Consider the following 18,103-nt stretch of genomic DNA (forward strand, 5'->3'; position numbering starts at 1 on the left):
GAGGGGAAGCTGTATGAGGAGCAGCTGAGGTCACTTGGAGTGTTCAGCCTGGAGGAGACTGAGGGGACCCCATTACAGTTACAGCTTCCTTGTGAGGGGAAGAGGGGAAAGCACTGATCTCTGTGGTGACCAGTGGACAGGACCGAGGGACTGGCGTAGAGCTGTGTCGGGGGAGGTTTAGGTTGGTTGGGCACTGGAACAGGGTCCCCACCACCAAGCCTGACTCAGTTCAAGTGTTTTTAGACAATACTCTCAGGCACACAGTGTGACTCTTGGGGCTATCCTGGGCAGGGCCAGGAGCTGGACGCAACGATCCTTGCGAGCCTTTTCCACCTCAGAATATTCTGAGATTGCGTCTGACCTGATGTAATCTATCTCACCCTTGCAGGGCTTTTAACGATAACCCGCGGGCACGCCGGGGAGCACAGCCAGGCCGGGCGGGCTGGGGCCGGCGGAGCGAGGCGGGTGGTGCGGCTGTCTCCGCCCGACGGCCCCGGGGGAGGTGCCGGGCTGGGCCGAGCCGCAACACGCCACGCCAGCCCGGGGCGAGGGCTGTGGCCGCCGGGCTGTGAGTACAGGCTGTGGGGGCTGGCGAAAGGCGGCGGCCCCGGGGGAGGGAGCGGGGCAGGGACCCCCCGGAGAGGCGAGGCGGGCCCGAGCACAGCGCGTCCCGGCAGTGACCGGGGGACGGGGAGGACAGGAGGGACAAGGGCCGGCGTCCTGCACCCGTCTGCTCCGCCGGGGCCGGCGTATGGGCCGAGGGCGAGGCCGGGAAGCCGAGCCGGGCTGGGGCGAGCGCTGAGGGCGCCGTGCCCTCAGCCGAGATGGCGGCGCGGCCTCCGTGTGGCGGCGCACACGTGATGGCGGAGCGGCGGGGGAGAGGGCCGGGCCGCGGGCGGGAGGGGCGGCCGGCGCCGCCGATCCCCGCCCAGGGCACATCGGGCCCTGGGGCGACGGCAAGGGACTCTGAGACTTCGTGGTTGATCGTGGCGCCGCCTCACAGTTGTGCGGAAAAAATAATTGTTTCTGTGGTTTTATTGTCACTGCAGCCCTTGATTTACGCTCTGTCTTGAAGCGTGTGTGTGTGTGCGTGTAGGAGTTGTAGCTGCTGTGGGGAGAGGTGCCCAATTACTAGTCGTGAGGCTTTACTCGTTGCATTACATGCAAGATTAAGCTTGTGGTAATGGTAAAGACTTCGAGGGGGAAAGGCTGATTTTTCTGGCCTCCTGGGACCGTGAAGAGAGTTAGTAAGTCGTGTCAGAAGACATCAGGAATCTTGGCCATGAAAAAGCAGGAAGAGATGTTGCAGATGCTGGATGTGGACCAGGCCAGTAGCAGTTAATACTGGCGGTGTGTCCACTTGGACATGGGGCCAGGGAGGTTCCCACTGTTTGAAGACAGGCCACTGAGTTGCACTGGCAGAGCCGGTTGTAGGTCCCAGGCTCCTTTTCAGTTGGAATTTGGTCTGTCTTGTCCTTTAGTACCAGTTTACTTCAATATGTGTGTTAGGTAAGAATCATAGGGAGAATTGCAGTGTTTATACTTGTAGACAGGAGTCAAAATTGATAAATTTCACTATTCATAGTGGTTATTGTCTTAAATATGCTATTGTTTGGTGTAGTAGGAGTCCTACGTTTTCAAAGACAGCACATAGTCAGTAAAGGAATTCCTATCATACTTTCCTCAAGGAAGGCATACTAAAGTAATCCAGATTTGAAAAAATAGGTTTATGGATTATGGAAATAATAGATTTAATAGATCGGCTCAGCAACCCAATAAATCTCTTAGTAGAATTAAAAAAAACATAGCAATTTTAGCATAGAGATTCTCTTGACATTAGATTTATGAATCATAGTCTGTCATGAGGCTGTGTAATAGAAACATACAATGGTTTGGGTTGGAAGGGACATTAAAGATCATCTAGTTCCAGTCCCCCTGCTGTGGGCTGGGACACCTTTTACTGTGGTGCCTTTTATTAGACCGGGTTGCTCCAAGCCCCATCCAACCTGGCTGTGACCTTGACCCCTTCAGGATGAGGTGTCCACAGCTTCTCTGGGCAACCTGTCCCAGTGCTTCACCACCCTCTGAGGGGTTCGTGCACTGAGGTGAACAGTGCAGGTTGAAAGCTGGGTACGTGTAAGCATTGTGGGTAGCTTTTAATTTTAGTGGTGTGATTAGAGGGAGAGGCAAGATTTGCTTATGGCATTAACATAAGAATGCTTATGGCATTCTAATTTTGCTCTAGATGGCAGCTTTTGCAAATGGGCTGTGAGGGTTAACATGCCTCTAAGTGAGTGGCTGAGTGAAGGTCTCTTACATGGCAGGTGGGGGGAAACCACAAGCTTGCAAGCTCTGTGTGTAGACTTAAGTGCTGCCTAGCTGAGAAGTGGGCTCTTCTGAGGCTGTAGGTTGGATCTCTAAAGGTGAGGGAAAGGAATTGAACTCATCACCAGGACTTTGTGTTGAGGTTCCAGTTGCTTGTGCTTTACAATAGCTGTTGCACTTAAGTCTGCTGCGAGGCTGGAGTGTACACTGTTAGAAAGAACTACTCTGACTGTCTATTTTTTGGCCATACGTTAACAATCTCCTTTGTTCTCACTTGACAGGAATAATGTTTACACCATGTCTGTGCAATCACTGCTTTGTGAAAGAATTGCTATTGCCAAAGACTTGATTAAGAGAGCGGAAGCCCTTTCCAAGTCCCAGAAGAGGAGAATAGAAGGTGGGGCAAAGCTATGTGGCAAGCTGAAGGCTGAGCTAAATTTCTTACACAAGGTAGAAGCAGGGAAAGTGGCCATTAAAGAATCCCATCTGCAGAGTACAAACCTTACCCACCTCCAAGCCATTATTCAGTCAGCAGAGAACCTGGAGGATGTTGTCAGTGTCCTCCATGTCTTTGCTTATGAGGACAGGTTTGGAGACAAACAGACGCTGGTTGTAGATGTTGTTGCAAACGGAGGTCACACGTGGGTGAAGGCTATCGGTCGTAAAGCTGAGGCCCTGCATAACATCTGGCTGGGAAGAGGCCAGTATGGTGATAAAAGTGTCATTGAGCAGGCAGAGGACTTCCTGCAAGCAAGCCGTCAGCAGCCAGTGGAGTACAGCAATCCCCACATCATCTTTGCGTTCTACAACAGTGTGTCCAGTCCTATGGCAGAGAGGCTCAAGGAGATGGGAATATCTGTGAGAGGAGACGTTGTTGCTGTGAACTCACTGGCAGAGCCATCTGCAGAAAACGAGCATCTTAACTCCAGTGAATCAGATGAAGAAGGCCCTGAACTCCTGCAGGTGACGAGAGTAGACCGGGAGAATTTAGTGGCCAGCATTGCTTTCCCTACCCAGATCAAAGTAAAAGTCTGCAATAGAGTTAATTTGGACATCACTACCTTAATAACCTATGTCTCTGCGCTGAGCTATGGTGGCTGTTACTTCGTCTTCAAAGAAAAAGTGCTGACAGAACAAGCAGCGCAAGAAAGAAGGGAGAGAGTCCTTCCTCAGCTGAAGGAGTTCATGGAGGGAAAAGAGCTCTTTGCCTGTGAATCTGCTGTCAGAGATTTTCAGTCCATCTTGGAGACGCTGGGAGGACCTGGGGAGAAAGAGCGAGCTACATTGCTTGTTAAAAGAATTAACGTGGTGCCAGATCAGCCCTCTGACCGTGCCTTAGGATTAGTGGCTAGTTCAAAAATCAACAGCCGCTCTCTAGCCATTTTTGGGACAGGAGACACTTTAAAAGCCATCACCATGACTGCAAATAGTGGGTTTGTGAGGGCAGCAGCAAACCAAGGTGTCAGGTTCAGTGTTTTTGTCCATCAGCCACGAGCATTGACAGAAAGCAAAGAATCTTCTGCCACACCTCTACCAAAGTGCTGCCCATCTGATAATGGAGTATAAGTCATTAAATGAGTTAGTAATGGAAATACTGCAGGTACTGCATTGGAGGCATTTGGAGAAACAGAAGAATCATAGCAATGCAGTTTTGGGTGTGTATCAATGATGACAGCAACTAGCAGTGGAAGAGCTCCTCAAGGGATTTGTAATATCTTTACTCCTTCATTGAGGTTATTTTCTGTCCAACTGACCATTAATTTATTCACCAAAGTAATAAGAATTCAATGAAAATTGTGAACTGGCTTACAATGTATTGTTTATATCCACCTCCATTAAAAAGTTCAGTTAAAGCACAGTTACTGAGGTGCCGTTTTTATTTTTGTCCTCTTCAGAGAGGTAAAATTCATCATCTTAATTGAACTTTGGGCTTGACTTCCATGGAACTTAAATCTTTCCCCTATTCTATTCAACCTTATTTTTGGTTGATTCACAGGGACCTTGTGCACAGACCTGTGCCTTTTTGGGAGTGTAATGTTCTGTGAAGATGTGACTAGTAGCCATGAATAGAAACCAAGCCTTCCTTGTCTTACTAAAAGGACCCTCTATATGTATACCATGGTTACACTGAATTGGGCAACAGCTTTAAAAACTCCTGGAAAAACCAGTTGAAATTGGAATTTATTTGTATTAATATGTTGTGACTCTTGGGCTAAACTGGATAGCCAGTGGTGACAGACCAAGGAGGTACATCCACTTCACTTTTCTCTTTGCCTTTGTCCAAATGTCCAAACAAAGTCTTGCTGGTTGTAAAGCCCAACACAGAGCTTCAGATAACAGAATCCTAAACTGAGCCGGCACCCAGGTGGTTTTTGATATTAGCATGCTGTTTGCTGAGGACTCATGGTGAACTGGAATCTGGCTTTGTTGCATGTGGATTACCTTAAAGCCTCAGTGAGGTCCTTCGGTGTTGGAGTGATGGAGGAGATCTGCAGAGTATGTTCTTAAATCCTAGCTTACTCTGTTGTAGAGAGATGCTTGTATTCAAAGTGTAGAAGAAACAACGATTTCATCTGCTGTATTTTTTTTTTCTTCTACTTTGCCCAGGAGAGATTTGCTGTTGTTGGAGTCTTTATCATGTTTTTTTTCTGAATGCTGTAGTGACAGTACTTGCTGTTTGGTATTAATTTTCATAAGTTTCCTAGTGGAAAATTTTGAGATGTCAGAGTGAAGCTCTGAGCCCCAAGCTATCATTTTTATCAAGTCAGTGAAAGAGATACCCACTGAATATTTTATAGGGTGTTGTTCAACACAGTTGCATTATTATGCAGCTTAATAGTTCAGGCAAAGAACATTTTCTTGCCTCTCCACTCTAAATTTCTTCTTACAGTACAAGGTATCTGCAGTGTTGTCCTTATCAAACCATTTTTTTCTGGTCCCCAGCAGTGACGCAAATGTGCTGGAATGCCGGCAATACCAGTCTGCATGCCTTGTTCAGCTGAGTAAGGTGAACTCCCAAGGGGCAGAGGTGTACTACTAGGTGGTGGGATTCTTGATCTGCTCTCACTATGCCTGTAGAGTACAATGTTAGGAGTTGTCACCAGTAACCACATGCTGCCTAGCTTTACCTGAAGGTTTTAGCAATGTGGAGGGCAGTCTGCTCTGTATGCTCCCCAATTTCTGTGGGTCCCTGAAGTAGTTCATGAAGTTTAAGATGGGTGGAGCTGGATTTTGGGTTTTGCTGCTTCAGCATCCAGTGTAGTGTCTGCAAGTTTCTCAGTTCCACTTTGGTGAGTTCTAACAAAACATCTGGCTTGTTCCTGCAGTCTAATACAGTGTAATGAAACCTCATGGCAGGATTCATCCCCCACTATATCCATTAATTTTCTTGAAAGTTCTTCTGAAGGGAAAGGTAGACCAAAACAGTGAAACAGTAATATGTTGGCTGTGCTGCAGAAATGCAAGTCTTCCTTAGTAGTTAACAGTGCAAGCTTCACCATGCGGGAGTTTAGAGAGGTAATAATCTATCACGGTGTGATGGATTTACCCGACACAGAGATGTCTGTGAAGTGTTATAAACAGCTAGAAGGAAAGTACATTTCATTTCTGCCATGAGAGCTCTTACTCTGGACACCTGTGTGATTTCTTTCCTCTGCAGCAGGTGTGGGAATAGGGCTTGGGGAGGCCATCTGTCTAAGAGAAAAAGAACTGTGTGTTTCAAAACTGTGTTTCTGTTTTGCGTCATGTCCTGAAAAAGGGTACAGAAAACCTCCTACTTAATAATTTATTAACAAATAACCTGGGAGAGAGGGGTTCGTTTAGTCTGCAGCTCAGAGCTGTAAAAGTTGAGGTTCCAAAAGACAGCTTACTATTTCATAGATTAACAAAATGTTAATGGGTTGGAATGGACCTTAAAGATCATGTAGAACCAACCCCGCCTGCTATGGGCAGGAACACTTTCCACTTCCCACTTCCCAAGGTTGTTTAAGGCCTTATCCAGCCTGGCCTTGAATACTGCCAGGGATGGGACATCCACAGCCTCCCTGGGCACTCTGTTCCAGTGTCTCACCACACTTGCAGTAAAAAAATCCTTCCTAATATTTAACCTAAATTTTCCCTCTTTAATGTGTACCCATTACTCCTTGTCCTGTCATTGCAGTTTCTGATGAGGAGTCTCTCTCCAGCTTCCTTTAGGTCTCTTCCAGATACTGGAAGGTTGCTATCAGGTCTCTATGCAGCCTTCTCTTCTCCAGGCTGAACAGCTCCAATTTTCTCAGCCTGTTTATGAACACATAACGTAAGGGGAGATGCTCTAGTTCTCTTATCAGCTTTGTGGCCTCCTCTGGACTTGGTCCAACAGTTCCATGTCCTTTTTTTGTTCAGGACACCAGAACTGTGCACAGGACTCCAGGTGGGATCTCCCATGAGCAGAGTAGAGGGGCAGAATCACCTCATTTGACCCTCTGGCCACGCTCCTTGTGATGCAGCCCAGGACTCAATTGTCTCTCTGGGCTGTGAGCACACACTGCTGGCTCATGTGGAGTTTTTCATCACCTGTCACCCCCAGGTCTTTCTTAGCAGGGCTGCTCTCAATCAGTTCTCTGTCCAACCCATTGGTGTGTCTGGGATTGCAGTGGCCCACGTGTAGGACCTTGGGCTTTGCTTTGTTCAACTTCATGAGGTTTGCATCAGTCCCTGGGCTGCATTACCCCTTCCCTCCATGGTGCCAACTGCACTGCAGAGCTTGGTGTTGTCAGCATATCTGCTGAAGGTGCACTTGCTTCCCCTGTCCACGTTGCCAGTAAAGACATTGAAGAGCCCCACTACTAATCTCTGAGGGACACCACTCATCACTGGTCTCCATGTGTAGCCATTGACCACAGTTCTCTGTGTGGCTATCCAGCTTTATTCACCAACTGGTCCATCCATCAAATCTCTATTTCTCCAATCTGGGACAAGGACATTGTGCAGAAGTGTGAAACACTTTGCATTTAGTGCAGCTAGGCAATGTCAGTTGCTCTGCCCCTGTCCACCAACCCTATAGCCCTGTCATAGAAGGTCACCAAATTTGTTAGGCATGATTTTCCAGTTGTAAAACCATTTAGACTGTTACCAGTTAATCTCTTTGTTGGCCAGGTACTTAGGATAGTTTGCAGTAGAATCTGCTCTGTAACCTTGCCTGGCACAGAGGTGAAACTGACTGGTCAGTAGTTCCCTGTGTCTTCCACTTTCCCCTTTTCAAAAATGGGGGTTAAATTTCCCTTTTTCCCATCATCAGGGACTTCACCTGCCTGCTGTGATTTTTCAGAAATGATGGACAGTGGCTCAGCAACTTTGTCTGCCAGCTCCCTCAGGACCCATGGATGAGCCTCATCAGATCTTATGGACTTGTGCACATTGTCAAACCTGAGATGGTCTCAAACCTGATCCTTTCCTACAGTGGGCTCAGGGTCTTCATCCTCCCAGTCTCTGCATCTGCCTTTCTTTACTTGGGTGGCATGGCTGGAGCATTTGAAGACATTGAAGACAGAGGCACAGAAGTCATTGAGAACCCCAGCCTCCTCTTTTGTCCAGTGTAGTCAGGTCTCCCTTTTTCTTCTGGAAAGGGCTCACATTAGCATGGTCTTTATCTTGCTTGCAATGTATCTATAGAAGCCCTTCCTGTTAACTTTAATATCCCTGGCCAGACACAGTTCTAACTGGGCCTTGGCTTCTCTAGACTTGTCCCTAACATCCCATACAATTTTCCTGCTCTTTTCAGGCCCTCTGTCCTTGTTTCCACTTTCTGAAAGCTTCTTTTTTCGCTTTGAGTTTGTGCAGCAGCTCCTTACCCATAGAGGCCTCCTGGCATTTTTGCTCAGTCTTCTCCTTGTTGAGGTACCTTGCTCCTGAGCTTGGAGGAAGACATCCTTGAAATTCAGCCAGCATTCTTGAACCCCTTTGCCTTCCAGACTCTATCCAATGGGAGTCTGCCAAATAGGTCCTTGGAGAGGCCAAAGTCTGCTCTGCTGAAGTCCAGGGTCGTGAGCTTTCTGTGTGCCCTCCTCACCCTCCTTTAGGATCATAAACACCATCTCCTGGTCACTGCAGCCAAGGCTGCCTTGAAGCACTACATTCCCCACCAGCTCCTTCCTCCTGGTAAGCATGAGGTCCAGTAATGGCACCAAAGATACTTTTTGCCTTCTTTGTCAAATGGATCCTGTCATTCCCCAGTAAACCAGGCTTGGCAAAGTGAGTCCTATGAGTCTGAGTAACCAAAACCCTGACTAGGGCACCATTGCTCTAGCCATTTGTTGACCTGCCAGATTTGTCTGCACATTAAAATTCCCTTTCCTTTGATCTGCAGGATTAATGAAAAAACTGCTTGAACTCCACGCCCTTTACTATCTCTCTCAGGGCTCCTTAATCCCTCTTAGTGCTTCCCAGACTGGTGCCAGTTGTATCATTGGCTCCCACATGGAACACTAATAATGAATAATAGTCTGTTTTCAAGTAGGCTTGGGAGCTTCTCAGTAATGTCCCAGATCCAGGCTCCTGGAAGGCTGCACACCTTCCTTGACAGTGGCTCAGGCCGACAGATGAGTGCCTCAGTACCTCATAAAGTGGAATCATTTTATGAATCTTATCACCTGCCACCTTTTCTCGGCTGAACTAGTTGTTAATTTCTTTATTTGTGGAGCAGGTTGGGCAGCTCTAGTTATCTCCTGCTCTCTGAGGTCCATTTGGGTCATCAAGTTCCTTTACCCAATGGCTTTTGACTGAATTGAAGGCATATTTGCTCCCTTCTAGTTTGATGGGTGATGACTCTCTCCCGAAGTTTTGTGCTCTACCTTTGCACCCTGCCCATTCGAACAGCCTCTTGTGCTCCCTGGAGCTATTTAAATCTCTGCATGCTGCTGGCAATGCCTCCTCCTTGCCAGTGATTTTTTACTGATTGATCTGTTTTACAGTATTACAGGATATAGTCAAAGCTAGGCACATGTTAACAGTACACTTATGCATGGTAATTCATTATGGCCTTTCAATCCTTTGTGTTTAAGGTAATATGCTCACAGCCTTTTTACCATGAGGAGGGCTTTGAATGAGTAAATGGGAAACAGCTGCTTCATTCCACTTCTTGCTGTGACTCTAAAGAACTTCCATCATTTTCCTTGCTGTATTGCAGTCAGCAATCTTGAATATCCTCTTGGGTACCCTCTAAAGAAGTTTGTCTGAGCCACAGGTGAGAGGGCAGCAGCCTGCATTTTCATATGTTCGGTGGCCCAGAGACAGCAGTAAAAAGTAAGTGACCCGTGTATTCCTGGGATCAGAAGTGGGTGGGTTCTGTTTGCAGTATTCCTTCACAGCTGCTTCTACAGAGCTGGCAGGCTTGTTTTGCAGTGACACTTCTGTGTGACAAGTAAGTGCAACTCTGTTTAAAAGCCTCTGTATCTGGAGCCATCATGTGGTGATTTTCTTCATTACCAGTCCTTTTTGACCAACACGGTATTTGTTATTGAATCCATTTTCTTTCTTTTACTTTCTGCCAATCATATAGGCAATATTTTAGGAATATTAAACCATTTGTACATGTCGATAGGCAACTCGAGGGTTTTACTGTTATTTTCTGTCTCCCTATTGCATCTTGCAATGAAAAACTCAGAATGTGGGTGTTCTTTTTCTTTTTTTTTTCCACTGTGGTGTTTTTGCTTGTCAGTCAAACAGACGTGTACTGTTGACAGACTCTAAAAATTGTTTTATAAGATGAAAGAACGCTGACTTGGAAATATAATGTGTTCTGATTGTAATATTTGGTGGCTTTTTATATTGCCTTTGAATATATTGGTGATCTACTCATATAAATCAGTGTTCTGATTCGGTCCATTTAGATATCTTTTCCTTAGTGTTACCAATAGGGGATTAGATGTTGAACTTCCCTTATTTATGACTTTGCAAATGAGCCATTAGAAGATGGAAAATTATATTTGAAATGAGTTTGTATAAATGGAAATCCAAGATTACTTTTCCTTTCTTCCAACATCACACAACTTCTTTGCATACACTACACTAGGCACTAGAGGATATGGAGATGTCTCACTTGCTGCTATGGATTTTGAGGGATTTTTTTAGTAGAAGTTTTCAGCATTAAGTTCCTTGGGAAAGATGGAGTCCTAATTTTTTTTAGGGAACATTTTTCTTCGGATGCTTTAATTTATTTTAGGGTCTTTCTATCTGGTCTCTAAGGAGAGCCAACATCTCCGTTTTGTGCAGCACTCAGCCTGCTCTCTTTGCTCCATCAGTAAGAATATCAAACGAAGAATGCTGCAATTCATGCCAGGCAGTAGGAAGCACTTGGATATTATATGAGAAATAAATTAGCATGTTAAGTTTTTTAGTACAGTCGTACAGTATGTACATTTCAGTGTACGTTCTTTACTTGCTGTTGTTCTTGCTGACAAAACTTGTAGATCGATGATTTATTTGCCATTGTACCTGCAAGCCCTGAAAACACTCAGAGATAGTTTTTGCGTGTTTGTATCCACAGCTGTTTAAAAGTTAATGGGCTAAATAGTAGTTTGTGTTTCAAACTGCCCCTGTCATCTGAGGATACCTTCAGCAGATGTAAAGCATTCTGCTGGAGTCAGCTGGAGCTTGTCTGAAAATGCTTTCACAAGCCTGCTTCTAGTTCCTGCAAACTGAAAGTAGGCTTGATCATAACAGAAATAAAATAAGAAAACACAAGCATTAGTTGTATGAAATATGTTTGAGAGATGACATTAAAAAAAAAGAAAACCACCCTAAAATATTTTTAATCTTTTTTGTTTAAGTGGACCAAGGAAGGAATTTTAAATAATGACAAAGCATGTGCTTGAGATGACATTCTTTATTTCAGGTTATTATGCAAGCAAAACAGCACAGGTCAGCTGTTATCTAATTAATCTGGTAAGGTAAGCATGAATTAGATGGGGTTCTGGAACTGAAGGCTATGGTTACAGTTTTCCTGCAAGATGTAGTTCTCGGAATAGCTCTGCCATCTAGCTTGCAACAGGCACCTCGTGTGTTTTTGGTGGTGAAACCAACTCTGTAGGTAAGTGGGTGTTCATCAATTTTTAATGTTGCAATTTACTCTAGACCAAAAAAGAAAAAAAAAAAAAAAAAGAGAGAGTGAATATCATATTACTACCCTACTCAGAACTACGACTCTGGGGCTTTGCAAGTTGTTCCCTACGAACACCATGGAAATTAAGGTTGTTCCTACATAAACTATTGTAAGGAATAAGCAAACAAACCCCCCTCCTCACAGCTTCATTTTTCCATTGTGTATATTTAAATGATTCCTCCTGTAATGTGTCTTACAAAAGGTGAGTGATCCTCACATATGATGAAATATGTAATATGAAATAATATAATAAAAAGACCCCAAATCAAATCTCAAATCAACAAAAGAAGAAAACCTCCACAAAGTCCCCAAAATAATTAACATGATAATGAAGCTGTGCTCCTTTATTTATTAATGAGGCTGAGTACATGATAAAGCAACTCGGTGTGGTAATGAGAAATACAGAGATATGGGCCACAGAACTTTATACTGTGTAGGTACCAAAATCCTCCTCAGGTCTTTCTTCTGTAGGGTTAATTTGGCCCATCTTTATTGAGATGGTGTTCACCAGAGTGAAATGTCACTCAAACATACAGCAGGCCTTCATAACAATGGAACTTGACCATATAAATATGTTTTCATTTTTGCTGTGGTCAGGTTTGGGGGTTTTTTTTCCCTTATTAAAAATGTGCATTATAAGCTAGCATTAACTATATTCACAAGAGAAACCTCTTCCAGGTCAGGGGAAGTCTGACCTCTTTGCTTCACATACAGTTGTAAAATGCACTCATCCATAATAACACAATTTATCATAAGGAGTATTGTCTTCCTCTTAGGTGCAGCAATTAATTTATGTTTGTGGAATAAGGAGAGGCTAGATATATGGTAGATGCTAGATATATGATATATATGCCATATATCTTGTCAAAAATAGACTATAAGGAAAAGCAGTGCTTAAATTCATCCTGCTGCCTTAGTGCAGGAAAGGTGGGAGGTTGGAGTAACAAAACTGAAATATCAATAACATGGACAATCAAAGACAAAATGGGTCTTACCAGACATTTCAGTGGATGACTCCTGGGTGGGTTCTTGGCTTGGCTCCACACTGGGCTTAGGGGTAGGCTCAGCACTTGACTCTCCACTTGGCTCCCAAAAGGTCTGTTCACCTTCTTGCACTCCATTGTCCCCAGATTGCTCTGTGCCATTCTCCTTCTGTGAGTCTCCACTGTAGTCCGGGGGCAGCTCTGTGCTTGGTTGCAAGCTGGGATCACTGCTTGTTGCCTCAAGCACTGGGGTAACAGGAGTACCTACAAATAAAGTGAAAGGAATTAGTGAAAAGATGAGGAACATGGTTTGAAAAGTTATTTCTAGAGATAAGAAAAAATGTGTGTAGTTCTTTTTATGGATCAGAGATCCCAAGTAGGAGTTTAGGGAGGGGGAGAAAAAATTAATTCTAGGAATAAGTACAATATGAATGTGAATCTTATTTAAATTGGCAAAGGTGGATTTGCCAATATGTTATGGACTCACCTTGTGCCTTTAGTTGATCAACCAGGATTAGAATCAGCAGTGCTGAAAGGATTGTCATCTTTTTCAGCATGGTCACCTAAATGCCAAGTAAAGAACAACCCTTTGGAGTAAAACTTGAAATGTGTGGTGGACAAAAAGCCCATGGTATTTAAAGGCAAGCTCCTACATCTGTGCCTTTGAAATCTACCTGAAAATAACACGTTACAAAACCAACATCAAATTACAGTCTCAAAATGAATGTAGGATCTGTCAGAGACTGTAATCAGGCAATTCCTGCCCTTTGCTTCAGGGTGAGATAACCTTTGTTGCAAGCAGTAAAGGACTTTGGGGGCAGAGAGGTGGGACGGCGGCCGCCCAAGCTGCGGTAGCACTGATAGTGATGTCACTGTGTGCCTCTGGCAATGCTGGTTTCTCCAGGCAATTGATCCTGTTGGTTTTGAATGAGGAGCTTCAAAAATCCTTTTATATGACACTTGACAGATTGAATATTCCTTATGGGTAACAGGTGAAAAGTGAGGTGTGACTAAAAAATGTGCACCTGGCTTCTGTGTTGTAAGGAAGTAATACCAGTGTGAAAGAACTGCGATGTTTTGGTCAAGCATTTCATTGGGAAGACATCTTTCTTCATTGTTGAAAACTTGTGTGTTTGTGTGTGTGTGTTGTTCAGCCTGTGATATCTCAGTCCCATAATGATGCATTTCAAAGGTTTGGACAGAAGTAGAAAGTCTAGGGAGGACCTGTCTCCTACGTGTGGTTTGATCAGCAAAGCCCAATTATTGTTCCAAGGGCCATTTCTGATGCAGAGAAGTTGCTCTGATTGTGTTCATGCAGTTCAGTTCCCCATGACCTTTCCCATCCAGGCAAGTGGGTCTTGACCAGACACTCAGAGGTTGTGGCAACTGTAACCAGGTAAGTTATGTTTTGGGGTTCTGCCGAAGGAGTAGTGAACCTCAGGGCTGTGTGAGCAGGTCTCTGTGTTGCAGATGGGGGATTGTGGCCCTGGCTCTGTATATTACACTTGTATGAGTGAGTGGTCTAATTGCTGAACTACCAGTTCTGCAGTAATTAGGAGAATTAGGTTAATGTCAAATCAACGTAAAAGAATTCAGAATCTGACTCTGTAAGATATCCCCCCTCCCTGTTTCCCTGATTTCACTTGTTTAATATTGCATCAACTTAGTTTTTGAGCACAGTATTTCTTTCAAGTTGCTTCTACCTCTAGGGTTTGCCTGAGGCATTATTCTTCTAATCAAGCTTTTTATGCTGCAACAGAAGGATTTTATTTTTTTCTTGAAAAGAAAAAGAAATACTGATGCCCATGAACACCTACTGATACATGGCTGCTGCAGTAGATTTCTCCTGTGTTACTGGTCTCAACTGAATGTTGATGTGTAACATCATCTTTTATCAAATGTGGAAGAATTTTTCTTCAGTATGAAAGAATTTGTTGCCGACTCACCTATAATATGATATATGATGCACAGGTCAGAAATCTGCAGATAACTATCTGCAATGAGCAAGATTCCTCAGTGTAGACTAAGAACTCTTGTTTTTCGTTCTTGAAAATGTTTTTCCTACAGTTTTCATGAAGTACTGGGCCTGCTAGTTTTGGAGGCAGCATAAATAAATATGTTGCAGAATTTGTTACTCCTAATGAGTTACTACTGTACAAGGAAATTGAAAGAGGAATTGTTTTGTTACTCCCTCAGTGGATCTCTAATTTGGTTTTGAAATATTTATCTTCCCTTTTAATGAGGCTCATTGAGCACAGTTGCTCATCTTGCTCTTCCCAGGTTCTTCTGTTTGTTTCATTGTTATAGTTTCTAAAAATTTGAAGCAGTGGATTTAGGCATTTTAAGGCAGAGATTCAGGTTAGTTTGCCTGGAGACAAAGTTAGTGTCACTGTTATTCCACTGCTCCCAGTCATATTGTTAAGGGGAAATCTCAAAAAGTAGTAACAAAGCGATACATTTTGAGTGGGATTTCTTATTGTTTGAGAGTTTGGGGTTTTTAAAAAAATTAATACAGAGACTGTCACTATTCAGTATCCTCAGTGATTGATGTGAAGGTAGATGCAGTGAACATGACTGAAGGAATCATCAGATGAGAATCCTGTGGAATAAGTAATGGTGAGGACAGAGATGTGTTACCGGTTTATTGCTTTAGCTACAATGTTTTCAATGTGCCCCGGCCAACAAGGCAAGTTACACATACAGCATATAGGAATAAAAGCCATACTTAAGCAATGAAAGCTGTACCTGGAAATGCCTTACTCCAACTGTTTCTGTCCCCAGATTCCCAAATGTGGCCCTCAGGCCAAATATTAACATCTATTATAGAATGGATATTACAGAATATAACCAAACTAGAGAGGATAAAGAAGTAAACCATAAATGTTGAAAAAAATCCTCCCTGTGAAGGTACAAATATTTTCAGATGTAAAGTCTGTTTATTTTATCAAAAATAAGGATACAGGAGTGACTCACATTTTTTAATTTCATAAAGGGGGAAAAAGCCCCAAAAAGCAAGGTCCTAAAGCAGTCATTAATGGCATGGATGGAGGCAAAGCCAGAGATTGTGGATTGACGCCAAAGCAAAATTAATGATTTAGGTACTAATCACTGGATTTACTATGAGGGAACTGAGTAGTAATGAAAAACCTAGTAGATAAAAAAAAACCCCTAGGTATGATTATCTAATGGTTCCTCTTAGCCTTGCCTTTTGAGTCTCAATTGTCCAGATTGATATTGGACTCCTAAGAAAAAGCAAATACTTTAGAGACAGTTTACCACCTTTCTCTGTGGAAGATATTTGGTCTCATTGTTAAAATGCAAGAAGAGCATTTGTAACTTTCTGGTTACAAATGGGCCGTTTGTACAAACTGTTCATACACTGTGTCTGCCTCAGTCATGGGCAGAAGGTGGAAAGCTGTGCAAGTGTCCACTTGTCTTTAGTCAGGACAATAGAAGCCAACTCCACCTTAACTGCATTAGAGTTTGGAAGGATATCTGATAGAAACCCAATAGTGACTGAAACTGCTGATATCTGGAGTGTGACAGGTTGTGATGCCACTGTGTCAAACCATCTCTGTGCAGGGACAACTTCACTTGTTCTCAGTATCCATTTGGTCCAGGTGCCTTGGCTGATATGGAGACTGGCAAGTGAGACTCCAGCAGGTGTGGGACAAGAAAATCTTTCTTCATATGCTTCTGTGCCTGTGCAATGACTGGATGTGGGAACTTGTCTTGCATTATAATGATTGAGTGCAAAAACTCCAAAGATGTGCTGTGAAGTCAAGCAGAGTGCAGGGAAGTTTTGACAGCTAGTGATGGTAACTGTGGTATGTATGCATATGATGGTAAATATGATATGTAACCACTCTTCCTCCTACCTCCAAATTCAGACATACAGTGCAGGGTATTTAATAAAAGTGTTTTCACATCCTAAGGATATTGTAAATAAATGATATGAAAATAATTTTTATCAACTTGTTTCCTTTCTTCTCTTACAAGTTTTTTTATATTTCTCGCACTTGAAAGCAAGCCAGGGTCATGAAATGAAGCTCAGTGAAGCTAAGAGCAAAGCAAGGGACATTGTTTGTGAGATGGTGGAGGAGCTAGTTGTCAGAAGTTTGCACAGGCTCAGGAGAGAACGGCATATAAAAGTAAAACTGTGGCTAAATAACCTGGGACATGGAAACAACATCCAGACCAAAAGTTCCTCAGATGAAAAATAGGATCATAGGCTAATTCATCTTGGAAGGGATTGCAGGGGATTTCTAGTCTGATATCCCACTGAAAGCAGGGCCACCTGGCTCATACCATTTTACTTAGAGCTTTATTCAGTCTGGTTCTGAAGTCCTTCAAGGACAGAATCTGCAAACCTCTCTGGGAAGTTTACTCCTATGCTTGACAGCCCTCATAGTGAAAAAGTGCTTCCTATGTTCCAGCTGAACATTACTTGTTTCAACCTATGCCTATTGTCTCTTACAATCTTATCCTCTTGTCCTTATGTCAAGCATGGCTTTTGGAACCCTTCATATATAGCTGGAAAGTGAGAGAATATTAGTTAGGGGCGGACATATTACATGTGTTCATGTGCATAAAATATAAAGATTTTCTCTAAATTCTTACATTCCTCTGGGCATCAACTCATGACCACCTTTGCAAATAGTGCACTAGGTTAGGTGGGTCCCTGGTTAGACTGGGTTATGTTAAGCACTATCCTTTGTTGAACTGGTGTAGGGAAGGGAAGGGTGTTGATTCTAATCTGAGTCTCTGAAACAGCTGCAGAACACTTAAAAACAAACTTAGGTGGTTATCTTCATTGCTATTTGAACAATAAGCAAATTCTTATAATGTTGTGTTTTAGGGTTCATTTGGGTTTTTTGGTTGTTTTTATTTTTGCATCTTGCCAAAAGAGATAATTTGGAAAATGGTTTAATTTGGAGAAGTTGACTCAGTGCTAAGGAGATGTGAGATGAGATTGCACAACACTAGACAGAAACTACTGTTTTAAAAAAACAAGCTTTTTTTTTTTTTTTTTTTTTTTTTGCTTAGCAGCAAGGACCAGACTTTCTGGAAAGGTGAAGGATGCCAAGACTAGTGCATTCTTTTCTTGTGAGCTGATGCCTAGGGCATCTTCTGGCAAATATAACTATTCGTGTTTTGGGAAAAGTATTGTCCCTTCAGATACTTAATTTTCGTTTTGCAAAGACTCCTTTTTCATGGAGATTAGCTTGAGAGAAAAGATTCTAGTCAAATTCTACAGGAGAAAGAGAAGAGTTTTTTGCTTTTTAAACACTTCACTTAGTTTCAGAAGGGTTTTTGGAGCTAATTGATTGATTATTGATTGTTTGGTTTAGTTTGCCAATAAAAAAAGAAATGGCATTTTCTGGAGAATCTGAGAAAAAATATAAAGTCGGGATCTTTTGTTATAGATAAGGATATGCTAAGTTACATGTCAGAAGCTCTAAATACAACAGTTTGAAATAACGTTTTGTTATTCAGACCAGACTTTCAGCACTACTTGCAATACAGACATTTTTCTTTTACCCCAGAAGTCCAATGTAGTTTATAAAGGTAAATAAGTTTTTATCACTTCACATCTGGGGATACTGAGGCACAGACAAGACTACAAGACTGACTGAATGATAACCTGCTGCCTCTC

General features: G+C 43.2%; 1 protein-coding gene across 1 annotated transcript; it reads left to right on the forward strand.

The window, feature by feature from the left end:
• The first annotated feature begins 432 nt into the window (after positions 1–432).
• On the forward strand, positions 433–4,183 carry C1H7orf25 (chromosome 1 C7orf25 homolog). Its single transcript, XM_014883491.2, has 2 exons — positions 433–568; positions 2,607–4,183. Exon 2 carries the CDS (start codon positions 2,623–2,625, stop codon positions 3,889–3,891), a length of 1,269 nt encoding a protein of 422 aa, XP_014738977.2. The 5' UTR covers positions 433–568; positions 2,607–2,622; the 3' UTR covers positions 3,892–4,183.
• Positions 4,184–18,103: the final 13,920 nt, after the last annotated feature.

Source organism: Sturnus vulgaris, chromosome 1 (genome assembly GCF_052056855.1).
Source record: "Sturnus vulgaris isolate bStuVul1 chromosome 1, bStuVul1.hap1, whole genome shotgun sequence".
Classification (NCBI taxonomy): domain Eukaryota; kingdom Metazoa; phylum Chordata; class Aves; order Passeriformes; family Sturnidae; genus Sturnus; species Sturnus vulgaris.